This window comes from Bos indicus, chromosome 9, assembly GCF_029378745.1.
Source record: "Bos indicus isolate NIAB-ARS_2022 breed Sahiwal x Tharparkar chromosome 9, NIAB-ARS_B.indTharparkar_mat_pri_1.0, whole genome shotgun sequence".
NCBI lineage: Eukaryota > Metazoa > Chordata > Mammalia > Artiodactyla > Bovidae > Bos > Bos indicus.
This window is the reverse complement of record NC_091768.1, coordinates 89,907,066-89,921,490: the sequence shown is the minus strand read 5'-3', so window position 1 is coordinate 89,921,490 and position 14,425 is coordinate 89,907,066. Positions and strand designations below refer to the sequence as shown.

The 14,425-nt window shown below is 35.6% G+C and overlaps 1 protein-coding gene across 2 annotated transcripts in view; it reads left to right on the top strand.

Moving 5' to 3' along the window:
- The window catches only part of SYNE1 (spectrin repeat containing nuclear envelope protein 1), a 505,866-nt gene that overhangs the window by 153,023 nt on the left and 338,418 nt on the right, over nt 1–14,425 (top strand). For both annotated transcript variants that reach the window (XM_070796399.1, XM_070796398.1), the window contains exons 14-19: nt 3,063–3,175; nt 3,725–3,893; nt 10,093–10,189; nt 10,897–11,099; nt 12,970–13,134; nt 13,604–13,756. In XM_070796399.1, the coding sequence (XP_070652500.1) occupies nt 3,063–3,175; nt 3,725–3,893; nt 10,093–10,189; nt 10,897–11,099; nt 12,970–13,134; nt 13,604–13,756 (900 nt within the window). The remainder of the gene's footprint in view (nt 1–3,062; nt 3,176–3,724; nt 3,894–10,092; nt 10,190–10,896; nt 11,100–12,969; nt 13,135–13,603; nt 13,757–14,425) is intronic.

Sequence of the window (14,425 nt, the reverse complement as noted above, 5' to 3'; positions counted from 1 at the left end):
AAGTCTACAAATAATAAATGCTGGAGAGGGTGTGGAGAAAAGGGAACCCTCTTACACTGTTGGTGGGAATGCAAACTAGTACAGCCACTATGGAGAACAGTGTGGAGATTCCTTAAAAAACTGGAAATAGAACTGCCTTATGATCCATTCACATTTATTTATAATTACTGATATATCTGAATTTGTTTCTACCATTTCCTTCTATTTGTGCTACTTTTTCTTTCTTTTTCCCCTGCATTCTTCCTGTTTATAAGTTGATGGAAGGAATTTTTAAAAAAATTTTTTAATTAGAGGAAAATTGCTTTAAAATGTTTGATTGAGGGGTTTTGTTGTCGTTGTTGATTTGCTTGCCTATTTTTCTTATACCATGTTTTCCCTCAAACTGTCTTCAAGTTATAAACTGTAGTTGTGTAACGTGATTGTCCTTGAAATTATACCATAGATACTTAATGAAATTGAAAATCAATGTCTTGACCTCCTTTTAATCCATATAAGGAATTAAGAACACTTTAACCGGGTCCTACTCTTCTAACTTGCAAACTGTTATTGTCAAGTGTTAAATTACTCACATTTTTCTAACACTGTGAATGTATTATTTCTGCTGGTTCTCACTCATGGTAGCGTGTCTCCTGTGTTTGGCAATATTTGCATTCTTCCTTTTGTGTTTGCATTTGCTGTCAACCAGGGACACATCAGCTCTCTTCGAGGGTTCTGGCTAAATGTTGAGTTCTCACCTTCAATATTTCTCACATTATTCAAGTTCCAAGACTTGCACAGTGTTGATATTTGTCCAGGACAATCAGCTTTTTTATATATATATAAATTTATTTATTTTAATAGGAGGCTAATTACTTTACAATGTTGTATTGGTTTTGCCATACATCAACATGAATCTGCCACGGGTGTACATGTGTTCCCCAACCTGAACCCCTTCCACCTCCCTCCCCATACCATCCCTCTGGGTCATCCCAGTGCACCAGCTGTGGTACATATACACAATGGAGTATTACTCAGCCATTAAAAAGAATACATTTGAATCAGTTCTAATGAGGTGGACAATCAGCTTTTTCAATGATTTTGTTCATAGGTCTGTGATTCAGTTTTGGGTCATGTTTTACTGAAAATGGGAGACTTAAAGGTTTCACTTACTTCCTGTGAGCCCACTAGTGAACTAAAGTCATACGCTGTGCTCAGCATCTGGTTGCTTTGTAGTGAGACAGCCTTTCAGAGGACCCAGCAGCATTACAGCATCTGTATTCTTTGGTCACATGTAAAAATGTTTTTGTTTGTTTTGATTTCTTGTCAAGATTTTTTTCAAGTCATTAGATATAGAAAACTACAACAGGGAAAGCTTCTTGAAAGACAACTGGACATTTGGAAATTCCAATAGAGTCACAGACTCCCACCCATACATTAACATGTAGTCACACAGAACAAATAAGAGGTGGGAGTGGTGGTGGCTCTAAACTTGCCCTGAAGTCATTTGGGGGAGTTTTGGTCAAGATATAAGCTATAGAACTGTGTCTACAGGTTAAGAAGGAGGCAGACAAGTGATTGAAATACTCAAGGCAATAGCTACTCTAGGATGGTCCGCTGTTCTCTGTGATCAGCTCTGAGATGTCTGTGGTGCCCTCCCACTGGGAACAGGGAACTTGTGAATATCTGTGCCATTACCTACAGACTCAAAGCATCTCAGAAGGTGATAATAGCAAGTACATATCAAGATAGAAATAGTTTGGGGCTGGAATTTTTTTTTTTACAATGTAACAAATAACATCCTCTGAACGAAAAGAAAATTAATCCTTTATGTTAACAAACATGTATGACTTTAGCATCTTAATTTATATATGAAAGCATTCATTTGTACCTATCAAGTGTCTTATGTTTTAGGCTGTTTTCTTGCTTCTATTTTCTCTGATTAATCTACTAAATCTTAGTGTGAAACACTATTAGTTAATTAAAAAAATATATATATATATGTTTTTATTTGGCACATCAGGTCTTAGTTGCAGCACGTAGGATCTTTGGTCTCCGGTGTGATATGCAGGACCTTTAGTTGTTGCAATAGGGATTTAGTTCTCTGACCAAAGATTGAACCCAGGCCCCCTGCATTGGGTGTGCAGAGTCTTAGCCACTGGACCAGCAGGGAAGTCCCAAAAGAGTGTTGATTTTTCTAATTCATTCTGGTAGGTTAACGTATCTTATTTTTTAGTGAGTGACAATCTGTTGGCTATTTACTCTGCTATTGAGAAACCACCTAAGCTCTAGAAAATATGGCATGAATCTGCTTTCACCTCTCTCCTTCTTTGCTTTTATGTGAGAAATTAGCTAGGAATTGTGAAGGACATGTGAATCTTCATATAAATATATCTTCTGACAATGAAAACTCAGAAAACAAATCTAAATACATTATGAAAAGTTTTTGGAGTTCTGTACAATCTAGACAGAATCTTTATAAACATCACATTTACTCTTCCCACTGTGATATCTATGGGACATTCCCTGTGCTTGTTTGAAATCTTCTAACCATAAGAGTGTTTTCATAATATGTTGTAATGCAATTGATTTACTTTAAGATGGCAAGCAAGCATGACTTTAGGGTAGCCTGCACACACTCAGAATAAAATAGAGAATTTAACATTTTTAGTTTTACCTTTAAAGGGTTAAACTAGTTGTACCTAGTTTTAAGCTTTGGAAAACCAATAGATTCAAAATCAGGGAAAGAGAAAAATGCTAACATTTATCGTTTATAGCACTAACTACATCTTCCTTTGGACCATGTGCCTTTAAAATGTCTGAATGCATTGCTGTGCAAGTGTCATGTGTGTTTAAAAGATGCCATAATTATTAGCTACGGCTCTAGCACAGGGCCTTATGGACAAGCACCCAGGCTCCTGTACAAGGTAAAAGCCTGTGCTCTGCAGCAAGCCGCGTATGGCTGTGGCAGCACCATCAAATTGTTGAATACATTGACTCATCCGTGCAGGCTGAAAATTATGCTTCTTAGCTTCCTGTGAACATGTTTCTTCATTTTTTATTTTTTTAAAAAAATTGTATCTTAGGATCTGCTTCAAAACACAGATGCCCACAAAAGAGCATTCCATGAAATCTACCGGACCAGGTCTGTGAACGGGATCCCAGTGCCACCTGATCAATTAGAGGACATGGCCGAGAGGTAAGAGAATGTCTAATTTTGAATGAAGTGTAGTTAAAAGGCTCGGTGGATGCTTTTTTTCCATGTCTTTTCTTTCTGAGTTATTATTATTATTTTTTGGTACCTAGATGCTTGCATTTGGTACATAAAAACTGGGTTCCCATAGCATATGCTGAGAATGCCAACGTTCTAATACATGATTAGTTAAAAAGAGTAAACCAGCATGAACCCACAGCCTGAAAAATCACAGAGATGGTTTCTTCAGAGGCTGTATTTTTATTCAGTACTGTGAGGAACATTATGTAATATTGCAAAAACAGCTTCTAAAAGAAACAGATGAGAGCGATCTTGGCAGGAGAAAGAACTAAATCAAAGACTTCAATCAATCGTGATTTGCCTTTAAACCCAGAGCTAGAAACCAAACCAGCTTTCCTGAGAGTAATTGATCAGCCAGAGTTTAGAAGACCTTGTGCCTGCATTTTATTTAATACTGACGTGTAACAGGTTAAGTAAGCCCCATTCTGTTACTATTAGTTACATTCTGTAAATTCTCTGGTGTTTTGTTTCTAGGTTTCATTTTGTTTCCTCCACATCAGAGCTACACTTAATGAAAATGGAATTTCTAGAATTAAAGTACCGTCTGCTCTCACTGCTGGTTCTTGCAGAGTCAAAGCTGAAGTCTTGGATCATCAAGTATGGGGGGAGAGATTCAGTGGAGCTACTTCTGCAAAACTACATCGTAAGTCTCCCTGCGGCTCTGACAGAGGTCAGAGGTCCCCTGGGTTTAGTATCTAATACCTTCCAGTTTATTGGACATTGTTACTTTTATCTTGAATTTAAACCTTAAGTTACCAGTGTGTAAAATGGGTTTAGTGTAAATCTGTGAGCTTTTCACAGCAATCTGAAATATACACCTGTATTCTTTGGAGTATAAAATGTTTTGCAGCTTTAATCATGTTGAACCAATTTTGATGAGCTTTCTTGCTTAAAAAAAGAAAGTTTTTGTATTGCATACAACTGATTGTGAGCTCACTACTGAAGCTGACTTAGAATACTTAAACATTTTAAGCTTTCTAAAATCCAATCATGAGTAGTTTAGGACAATTCTCAATTGTTCAGTGGGAACTAATTTTTTTTTTTTTTTTAGATTAGTTCAAGCATGCCTTGTTTATGGCCATGCTGTGAGTTTCATTACTTCCTGTGTGTGCCTAGGAAAAGTAAAATTTTGTCTGTGAGCCTGTAAGAACTTAATTTTTGAAGAGTATTTTCTACTTTGGGCTATCAGTATAGATAATCCTGTATGTACATAGACGAGTAGCCCTGCATTAATGAGGGAAGTAGGCCCTACTGTAGTTTCCATTTACATGTAATCAGAGAATTAGAATTATTAACAGGAGTTTATTTCTCTTCAAGATGCTCAATTAATTAGCAACACAGATATGCTCACAAAATCAATAGAACATCTCAGTCCTTTGTTTCATTTGTATATATTTAGAAGTTCTAACCAATAAATTAATTCATTTAAAATATAAGCCCATTTCTAACCTGACTAGTCTCAGTGGTTCTGTTACCAACATGACTGAATATTTATTGAATCACATTTTTACTGAAGTATGCTAGAACCATAATATATTTTGCTACATTTTAATGTTATTTTCTACATGCTAAATGAATAACATGCATTTAAAAAAATTTAACAAGTTTGCAATAAAAATATTTCTCTAGATTTACTATAATTTTCTAGGAAACATTTGTCCAAAAATGTGAAATATGTGACAATATGTTGTTCCCTTATTCATTTTGAATGATTTTGGAAAGTAATGAGAAATCTGATTTTCTTTTTAACTTTGAGCATTTACATTAGTCCTACAAATATTAAATACAGATATACATGTATATTTTCTGGTTTAGTCATGTCAAATGATATACTCTGAGCTCAGTAGATAATTATTCAGGATCCATCTTTGTTCTCGCTATTTAAGGACAGCCGATTAGATTGAAATGCCTAATGAGACTGTTTCACCAGGTTAATGTTCCAACACAAAGATGTTAATAATTCTCGTTGAACTTCTCACATGAAGCATATGTAGCTAAAGAATTATGATTAATGATAAAAAATCAGTACTTTCTACCTACTTCATAAATAGACATTCACTGAGCTGATAATTTTAAACTGTTTTGTAATGTGACTCGCAAAATTATTTGTAAGATTGCTAATAACTTTATAAATATAGCGGGCTTTAATGAATACTTCCTGATATTCTTGTTCCCTGATGAAAGATATGTATTTATCACCTAAGCTATTCCAAAAGAGGTTTAAGATATTCATAGTTCAGTAGTTTTAATAATTAGAGGATGTTGGATATTTTCCACGTGCCAAGTGCTTTACATGTGTCATCTTCCATCTCAAAGATGACCCTATGGGCTCGGTGTTCTCACATTGTTTCATTGATGAAATGGGACTTTTGAATGTTCAAGTCTCATGCTCCAAGTGGCATAGTTAATAAGAAGTGGAATCTGGATTTGAATCCACATCTTTCTGCATCAAAAGCCTTTGTGTTTATGAATTTTATGAGAATTCCCAGGTGACACTAGTGGGAAAGAATGCGCCTGCCAATGCAAGAGACATCAGAGGTGTGGGTTCAAGCCCTGAGTCAGGAAGATCCCCTGGAGGAGGGCATGGCAACCCACTCTAGTATTCTTGCCCGGAGAATCCCACAGACAGAAGAGCCTGGTGGACTATAGTCCTTAGGGTCACAAAGAGTCAGACATGACTGAAGTGACTTAGCATGCACTGAACTTTACTTTCTAACAAATTAATTGGCTGGGAAAAAAATTTTTTTTAAAAGCTGGAAAGCCCAAATAATTGAAATGATATTCTGTAGCTCAGTGAACTAAAGAATGTCATTCACATAAACATCAGTTCCATTTAATGTTGGTCCGTAATTGACAACATTTAACATTTCCATGCTGAAGCCTGTTAGTTACTCTTATACTATAATAGGCAGCATGGTATTGAGGCAGGGTGTGGTTGGATTCTTGGGGAGATTTTTGGGACACACTGGATTATTCAATGTGGCCACCAGTGACATAGGATTGTGTTGGATCAGGACTCAGCTCCTCACTACCTATGTGACCTTATACATAACTTAATGTCTAGAAGACATACTCTTTTCCAAAATTTTAACAATAACAAGAATTCTTCTAAGGAACAAAGACTGACACTTCATTTTTTTCCTTCTATCTCACACGCCACAGAGCTTCTCTCATTCTTCTGGAGTTTTCGGGAAAATCATTCTCTTTAGAAGAGACTGTTTCAAAGTGCATGAAGATTTAAAAAAAAACAAAAAAAACATAAAATCAGTTTCTTAAATATAATCCTTTACTTGGTTTCTAAAAAAACATTATTGTAATGAGCCATATGCCGCTACATCATCAAATAAGCAAAGTAATATTTGGGATATAAGATTTCCATAGTTATCTTTTCCTTCATCTGAATTCTCAATTCTATTCTATTTATCTGCAAGAAAAAAAAGATACTTTTTTTAAGAGTTGGGAAACTAAAGAATGTGTTTCCTCCTTTAAAAGGTGCCTCTTTTAAGAGGCACTTAGGTACACAGCCCCTAAATGCTCAAAGAATTCTTAGAAAATATTAATACTTCACGAATGCTTGTTGACTAAATTAGGCCACAGGATCCTGGTAAGAGATTACATACTGTAATGTAAATAAGAAGATGATTGGTTTGGATCGTGATGTCAGAACTGTTCATGACATAACTGTGTTACTTAACACACGCTCCAATTTTATAGTGAAAGAAATGAGACAGTATTTCACTTTCACATAGAAGAAAAGCTCTTGGAAGTGTAGATAAAGTGAATGCAGCCTATGCAATATGAACATTTAGTCTAATATTTGTAATGATTTTATTAAAGTCAATAGGCAGTTCTAAAGAAAGTACTTCTCACATCTCAGTTGATTTTTTAAAACCTTAAATTGTCTGGTTTAGCTCTCTTTGAGTGAAATTCATGAGCTTTGTAGTTATTATATTTCTCTTTTCATAGTAGAAATTTACTCCCTTCCAATTCTTTGAATTTTGCAGCATAAAGAAATAGCTTCCTTTTCTTGAAGTGCCATCAACTTTAAAAGTCCTTTGACCAACACAGCTTATTTGTTGAACTTGATTTCCAAATGTAAGCTGTATTAAAAAAAATAATAAACTAACCCCATCACTGGTATTTTAAACACACATTTGTGCTTAATTTGGCATTCTTCTGAAGACTTTGTCTAGATGGCTCACAGCGAAAAAGGGAGTTAGCAGTCCTCCTGCTGAAGTGATTCTAATAGACAAAATAATTCATGTTACTAAGTGGAGTTACTCAGGACTCAGAAAGAAAGGGCAGGAGTAAGTGAAACAGTTTTAAAACTAAAATAACAAATAAGGCTTCCTCCTCAAAAATTTATTATTTAGTTTTCCTCATAGTTGTTCAGTAGCTAAGTCATGTCCAACTCTTTGCAACCCCATGGACTGCAGCATGCCAGGCTTCTCTGTCCTTCACTGTCTCCCAGAGCTTGCTTAAACTCATGTCCATTGAGTCGGTGATGCTGTCTAACCATCTCATCCTCTGCTGCCCCCTTCTCCTCCTGCCTTCAGTCTTTCCCAGCATCAGGGTTTTTTCCCAGTTAATTGACTCTTCGAATCAGGTGGCCAAAGTGTTGGAGCTTCAACTTCAGCATCAGTCCTTCCAGTGAATATTCAGGGTTGATTTCCTTTAGGATTAACTGATGTGATCTCCTTGCAGTCCAAGGGATTCTCAAGAGTCTTTGAAAGCATTAATTTGTCACTGCTCAGCCTTCTTTATGGTCAAATTCTCACATCCGTACATGACTACTGGAAAGACTATAGCTTTGACCACATGACCTTTGTCAGCAAAGTGATGTCTTTGTCCTTATAGGAAAACTCAAAAGTACTTTAATGAATTTCTACATTTATAATATTCTTAAAACATTCTTCTCCCCACCCATACCAAAAATTAAACTGGAAATAACTTTTCTCTCTTGTTCATTTATAATGAATTTGTAAATCACTCTAGCAAAAGCATGTGTATGTTTTAATGTCCAATGTAGGCACTGCTTTCCATTTATTTGACACTTTGAGCAATTGTTTTCCCATTAGCTCCTTGAAATTGGGTCCAAACTAAATGGAGACTATTTTTTAAAACTTTGCTGAATATATTTGTTTCTTCAGTTTCTTACCAGGTCTTGAAAATTAGGTGTAATCATCCATGTTTGATGAAATCAGGACCTACTTATTTGTGAAATTATTCAAAGTTTAAATTCCATTAAATTACTCTTTCTCCATTTGGGGAGCAGGCAGAGGTTAAGGGAATAGGACATAAGGCTAAATAATGAGCTAACCAATTCTCAACAAAAACAAGAAAGCCTATTTCACTTATTGGGTAAGGTATTCATCAGGGAATCCCTCATTCCAGATAATTCGCAGCTTTATTCAATATACCCATGAAGAATAGTTACTATGTAGTAAATTCAAACATAAAATGGTATGAAATGTATTATATGTAACTTTTTAAATATAGTCGTGAAATGCTATAAATTTCTATGAATTAAATCTAGGGACGCCTATGAAATTGTTGTATGAATAGTTTTGCATCTGCTCACAAGCATTTTGCATCTCCACATTAAGCATTCATCAGCATCCTATTCAGAACTTCAGCTAGTTTTTGAAGACCAATTTTATATTCTATAGTAGTGACACAAAGTATTTTACTGAGTTTAAATCATAGGAACTAATTACAGTATTAAAAGGAATTAAGAAGCCTTTGGTAATATGTTGTTATCTATAATTGCTTTAATTTTCTACTTTTAGAAAAGTAGGAATAATTTTTGAAACAGGAATTATTTCATATTTCCTGGAGTTAGCAATAATAAAAATCACCTGTGTGTCCTCCATTAGTCTCCATTTGCTTATAGTAACTCTAATGCATACGTAAATTGCATACAGATGTTTTAGATATAAGGGCTCCCTGGTAGCTCAGCAGTAAAGAATCCACCTGCAATGCAGGAGACGTGGGTTCAGTCCCTGGGTTGGGAACATCCTCAGAGAAGGAAATGGCAGTCCACTCCAGGATTCTTGCCTGGAGAATCCCATGGACAGAGGAGCCTAGCGGGCTAGTCCACAGGGTTGCAAGAGTTGAACATGACTTAGCAACTAAACCACCACTGTATTAGATATAGATGTATCTTATCTTTAATTTTTCTGCTGAGGCTTCCCTGGTGGCTCAGAGGTCAAAAAGCATCTGCCTGCAATGCAGGAGACCCGGGTTCGATCCCTGGGTCGGGAAGATCCCCTGGAGAAGGATTAATAAAAATATGAGAAGATGGATAACATGGATAGGATGTATGATTATTTAGAAATTTTCTACTTGGAAATATTTTTGTATTTACTTTTCAAGAAAGTGTGCCTTGTGCCAGTTATTTATACTCTGAGATACCTCAGAATCATCATCCACCAGAATTATTGTTCAAAGAGCAACAGAATCCCACAGCTAAGACCCAGTGGGACACTTTCAAATGTTGTTCCAAATTTAGTGCTTTCTAAATGTTAGCCCCACATACTCTGGAGAAGCTTCTGTCTCTTCTAAAAACAAACCCTTGGGTGGAGAAGTTTACACTTTTTCTCAATCTCAATATTTTCTCAATCTAGGGGTGAATTAGAAGCAAAAGTGGGGAATAAAGTTATATTCTCAGGAATAATCAGGTTATTTATTTATGGCAGTTGAATTAAGTCGATGTTTTGAAGAAAAGTGAGGTTGGTAAATTTGGGTAACATAGCCACATACCTGCACTGCAGAAGACTGAATTTGGCATGTCTGCATAAGCCTATATTAGTTATCACCTAACCATTCCCTCTTTTTTCTAGTCTTTTATAGAAAATAGCAAGTTCTTTGAACAATATGAAGTGACATACCAGATCTTGAAACAGACAGCAGAGATGTATGTCAAAGCTGATGGTTCAGGTAAAACACAGAATTTGTTGTAGTATTGAATACAGTAGAATTAGAACCTACGTGTATCTGTACGATTAAACCAGTTTTTCTCTGCAGAATCGTTGTGTGACCATGCCATTGGCCTGAAAAGTCATATTGGATTCAGTTCCCTTGACTTTGTGTTATGCCTTTCCTGTGTGTGTGTGTGTGTGTGTGTGTGTGTGATTTTCTAAGAGAAAGGAAAATAAGTTTTCACTTTCTAAATTGTAATGGTCAAACCTATTTTAAATTCCAATTGTTAAAGGCAAAATTGGACCAACCTGAATATTATAATAAAATGAATGAAAACTTAAGTTTGTGGAAAGACACAATTGTAAAATATGTCTGTTTCATTTTGCAGATATATTTCTCATATTTGCTGAAAATGAACTATAGCATTTATGATTGTACTATATATGTGTCTATCTGAATGCATATAAAATGCAAACAAATCTATGCCATCTATTACTAATATATACCATTTATCAGAAATTTTAAATATTCATTGTCTTTAATTTTTATAAATATCTATGAATAAGATATAAGGTATCCCCAACATTAGCTGAATGTGATTCTAACATTACATCTGTTAAATTTAAAATCTTAAGAAGAATCATGAATGCCCTCCAAATAGACCCTAGAAAAAAGGTGTGGTGGATTTAAAATATAAAACAGGGATTATAACTTATCTGTTTCAGTGGAAGAAGCTGAGAATGTGATGAAATTCATGAATGAAACCACTGCCCAGTGGAGGAACCTCTCCGTGGAAGTCAGGAGTGTGCGAAGCATGCTAGAGGAAGTCATCGCCAACTGGGACCGATACGGCAATACCGTGGCTAGTCTTCAGGCTTGGCTCGAGGATGCTGAAAAAATGCTAAATCAGTCAGAACATGCCAAAAAGGTAAGACTGCTACTTACAACTAACAAGCACAGGCGAATTTGGAAATAGGTGACTTTCACAGCAAACTTCTCTAGGGAGTGTTGTGTGTTTGCATACACGTCACACAAATCCTGACTTTGCCTTAAACGCTGCACTTTCAGGTTAGTAAATTATTTTAGACCAAGAAATGTTCTGCTTTTAAAGCTTAACATTAAGACAGTATTGGACTTTTGCATTCAGAGAGCCGTAACTGATGGAGGGGCAGCCAAACCCAGTGGGCAGCAGAGGGCGCTATACGCACAATAAGGTCTATGACTTAAAGGGCGCAGCCTCTGGATTTCCTAATTTAAGAGAGGATGAAAACAACTTTGGGCTTCCCAGGAATTCACCTGCTAACGCAGGAGACGCAGGAGACCCGGGTTCGATCCCTGGGTCAGGAAGATCCTCTAGCGAAAGAAATGGCAACCCATTCCAGTATTCTTTCCTGGAAAATTCCATGGACAGAGGAGCCTGGTGGGCTACAGTCCATGGCGTCGGAAAGAGTTGGATAAGACTGAGCGACTGAATGCTGATCATTTAAAACAATTTTGGCTAACGTAGCCCTAAATCTGTGTGATGGCATTATACAGATTCAACAGATGGGTCACCACATGTTTGTCTCTCTGGAAGTTTGTTTTTGGATTTTATCAACTGTCATTCAAGGTCTTCTTCTGGGTAGGAGTGATTTTCTTTCCTCCAGTTACAGGTGTGTGCAAGAATTGCTGTCTTTAATATCACTTACATTAAAATATCACATGAAATGGACTGATTTCCATATATATACTTCTCAATGGGAGTCTGGTATTTTCTCATGGAAAAACAACTTTTATGTAAAACATTAAAATGCCAGACCTCCATTGAGAGGTATAGCACTTATATCAGAATTACTGCTTGCCATTCAAGTTTGGTTCTTTATTATGTTATACAAGCAGATGTATAACTTTTATATGTTTCCCATTCTATATTTCATATAGATTAAGTGCTTTCGTGTACCTGACCAACTGTAACCCACACAGATTTTGGCTTTTCTGATTAGACTGGCAGTGCCCTAGCAGATGTCATATGTGATCATTTCATCCAAGGGGGTATAACCACCAGAAACAGAAGTGTTCTCACTGGTTTATGTAGGAAGTCCTCCCACACATGACTTGTGAAATCGATTTTGAATTACGGTGTTCTTGGTTTTCACCATGGTGCGTATGTGTGTGTGTGCACACGCACACAATTTGAAATCCAGTGGAAGCTGATCCATCATCAAATGTGTAACCCTAAATAAGGAAGGATGTCATTATATTATGTATTCTTGGCCCAGATAATGACTTTTTAAAAATTTTCCTTGAAGAGTTTATCTTCATGATTGTTAATTATCTTCATGGACTGTATTCAGATTTTAAAATTTGATTTTAATATTAAAAGTAATCAGTAAAATCATTCTTGAGAAAGATATATATATATATATATTCCCTAAAGCTATATATTCCCTAAAATATTATACCTTTTATATGACTCTGGCACTGGTATTTACTAGCCTGAAGAATAGAGGCACAAGTCCCTTACATTCACAGAAATTCAGCTTTTTCATCTGCAAAATAGGAATAACAGAATGTGGTCATCATGTTGTTTTGTTTTCAGCAAAATATGTGGCACACATGTTCTTGTGAAAAGGCACAATTTCTAGTTCACATTTTTTAACTTTTTTGTTAAAAATTTCCATTTTGAAAGAGAGTTAAAATTCACCTTAAAATTTGCACAAATTCTAGAACCAAGGGATTTCTCATGGTCTGGTTACTTTCGTATCATCTACTAACCTTTGGTTTATGATTTACACGAGTGTGCATTGTTTCTTGTTTAGGATTTTTTCCGAAATTTGCCTCATTGGATACAGCAGCACACGGCCATGAATGATGCTGGCAATTTTTTAATCGAAACATGTGATGAGATGGTTTCCCGTGATCTCAAACAGCAATTACTACTGCTAAATGGGCGATGGAGGGAGTTGTTTATGGAAGTCAAGCAAGTATGTTTTTCAAATATGTTTCTGCCTAGAACATGGATGGGTGTGTCATAAACGTCATGATAAACAGTTTGTTTAGAGACTCTTTACTGTTATAGCATGGGCTTATTAAGGCAGAGTACAGATGTGTTTAGAACTGTTATGTTTCTATCTGGTCCTTTATTCTTTCCAATTTGTAATGGAGGAACATAACAGAAATGTATAGTTTGATTAAGGATTATGTTGACATATGGAGCTTACTTACATGGAATGATTCATGCTTTAAATCATAATTCGTTGCTTCTAGGCTAGTTCCTTTCTTCTTTTCACAGTAATTTGACTAACTTCAAGTATATCTAAAATAAGAATCAGGAATCAGAGTCTTTCCTACCACCTAAAAATTCCAGATAGTATGTAGAAATGAAAGTTAAACAAGCTTCCTGAGTCTTGGCTTAATGGTTTTCTGTGTTGCCCCACTCCCTTTTCTGAACAGTATGCTCGAGCTGATGAGTTGGACAGAATGAAGAAAGAATACAACGATTGTGTTACTATCTTGTCTGATTTTGCAACTGAAGCCCATAGGAAACTTTCAGAGCCCTTAGAAGTCTCTTTTATGAATGTCAAGTTATTAATTCAAGACTTGGAGGTGAGCTGGTTTTCTGGAACATAAAGTGAAAAACCTATTCTATTGTGTAAAGAAAGATCAGTGAAGCTACTTAGGTCATTACAAGAACTGTTTCTGTGTCTCCATGGCATCACTGTGACATGTATGCATATCCTGATTTCTGGTCTCATAAAAAAGCTATCTAAATTTTTTAAGATGTGTATTGACCATAGAGTAACTTCAAAATAGTTTTTTAATAGAAATTTTCATTTTCTACAACTGAATTTTAAAGTACTAGGGAAAAACAGGTGTCTGGAGATACCTCTACGTAAATGCCTCCAACAATAAAGGATTTACTAAATGAATTGTGCTATTTATATATTTTGAATACCCTGCAGCTCTCAAAAATGAAGCAGTGGAAGAATATTTAATGATATGGAAAGACTTTTCCAATATATCATTAAGTAAGAAAAGCAAAACAAAGCATCATCCTTTTTTTGTAAAAATAAAAATAGGTGTAAATACACACAGGAAAAATATTAATTTTGTTTAAGTAATTTTAGCAGAGCCTTGTGGTGGTAGGGGTGTTGGCTCTGGTGTGAAAAGACTATTAAGTTTTCATTATTATCTCTAATTTATAAATTTTTGCAATGTTACTTATTTTAAAGAAGTAAGTTGTTTCATTTTTAAAATCAGAATTGCCCCAAATTG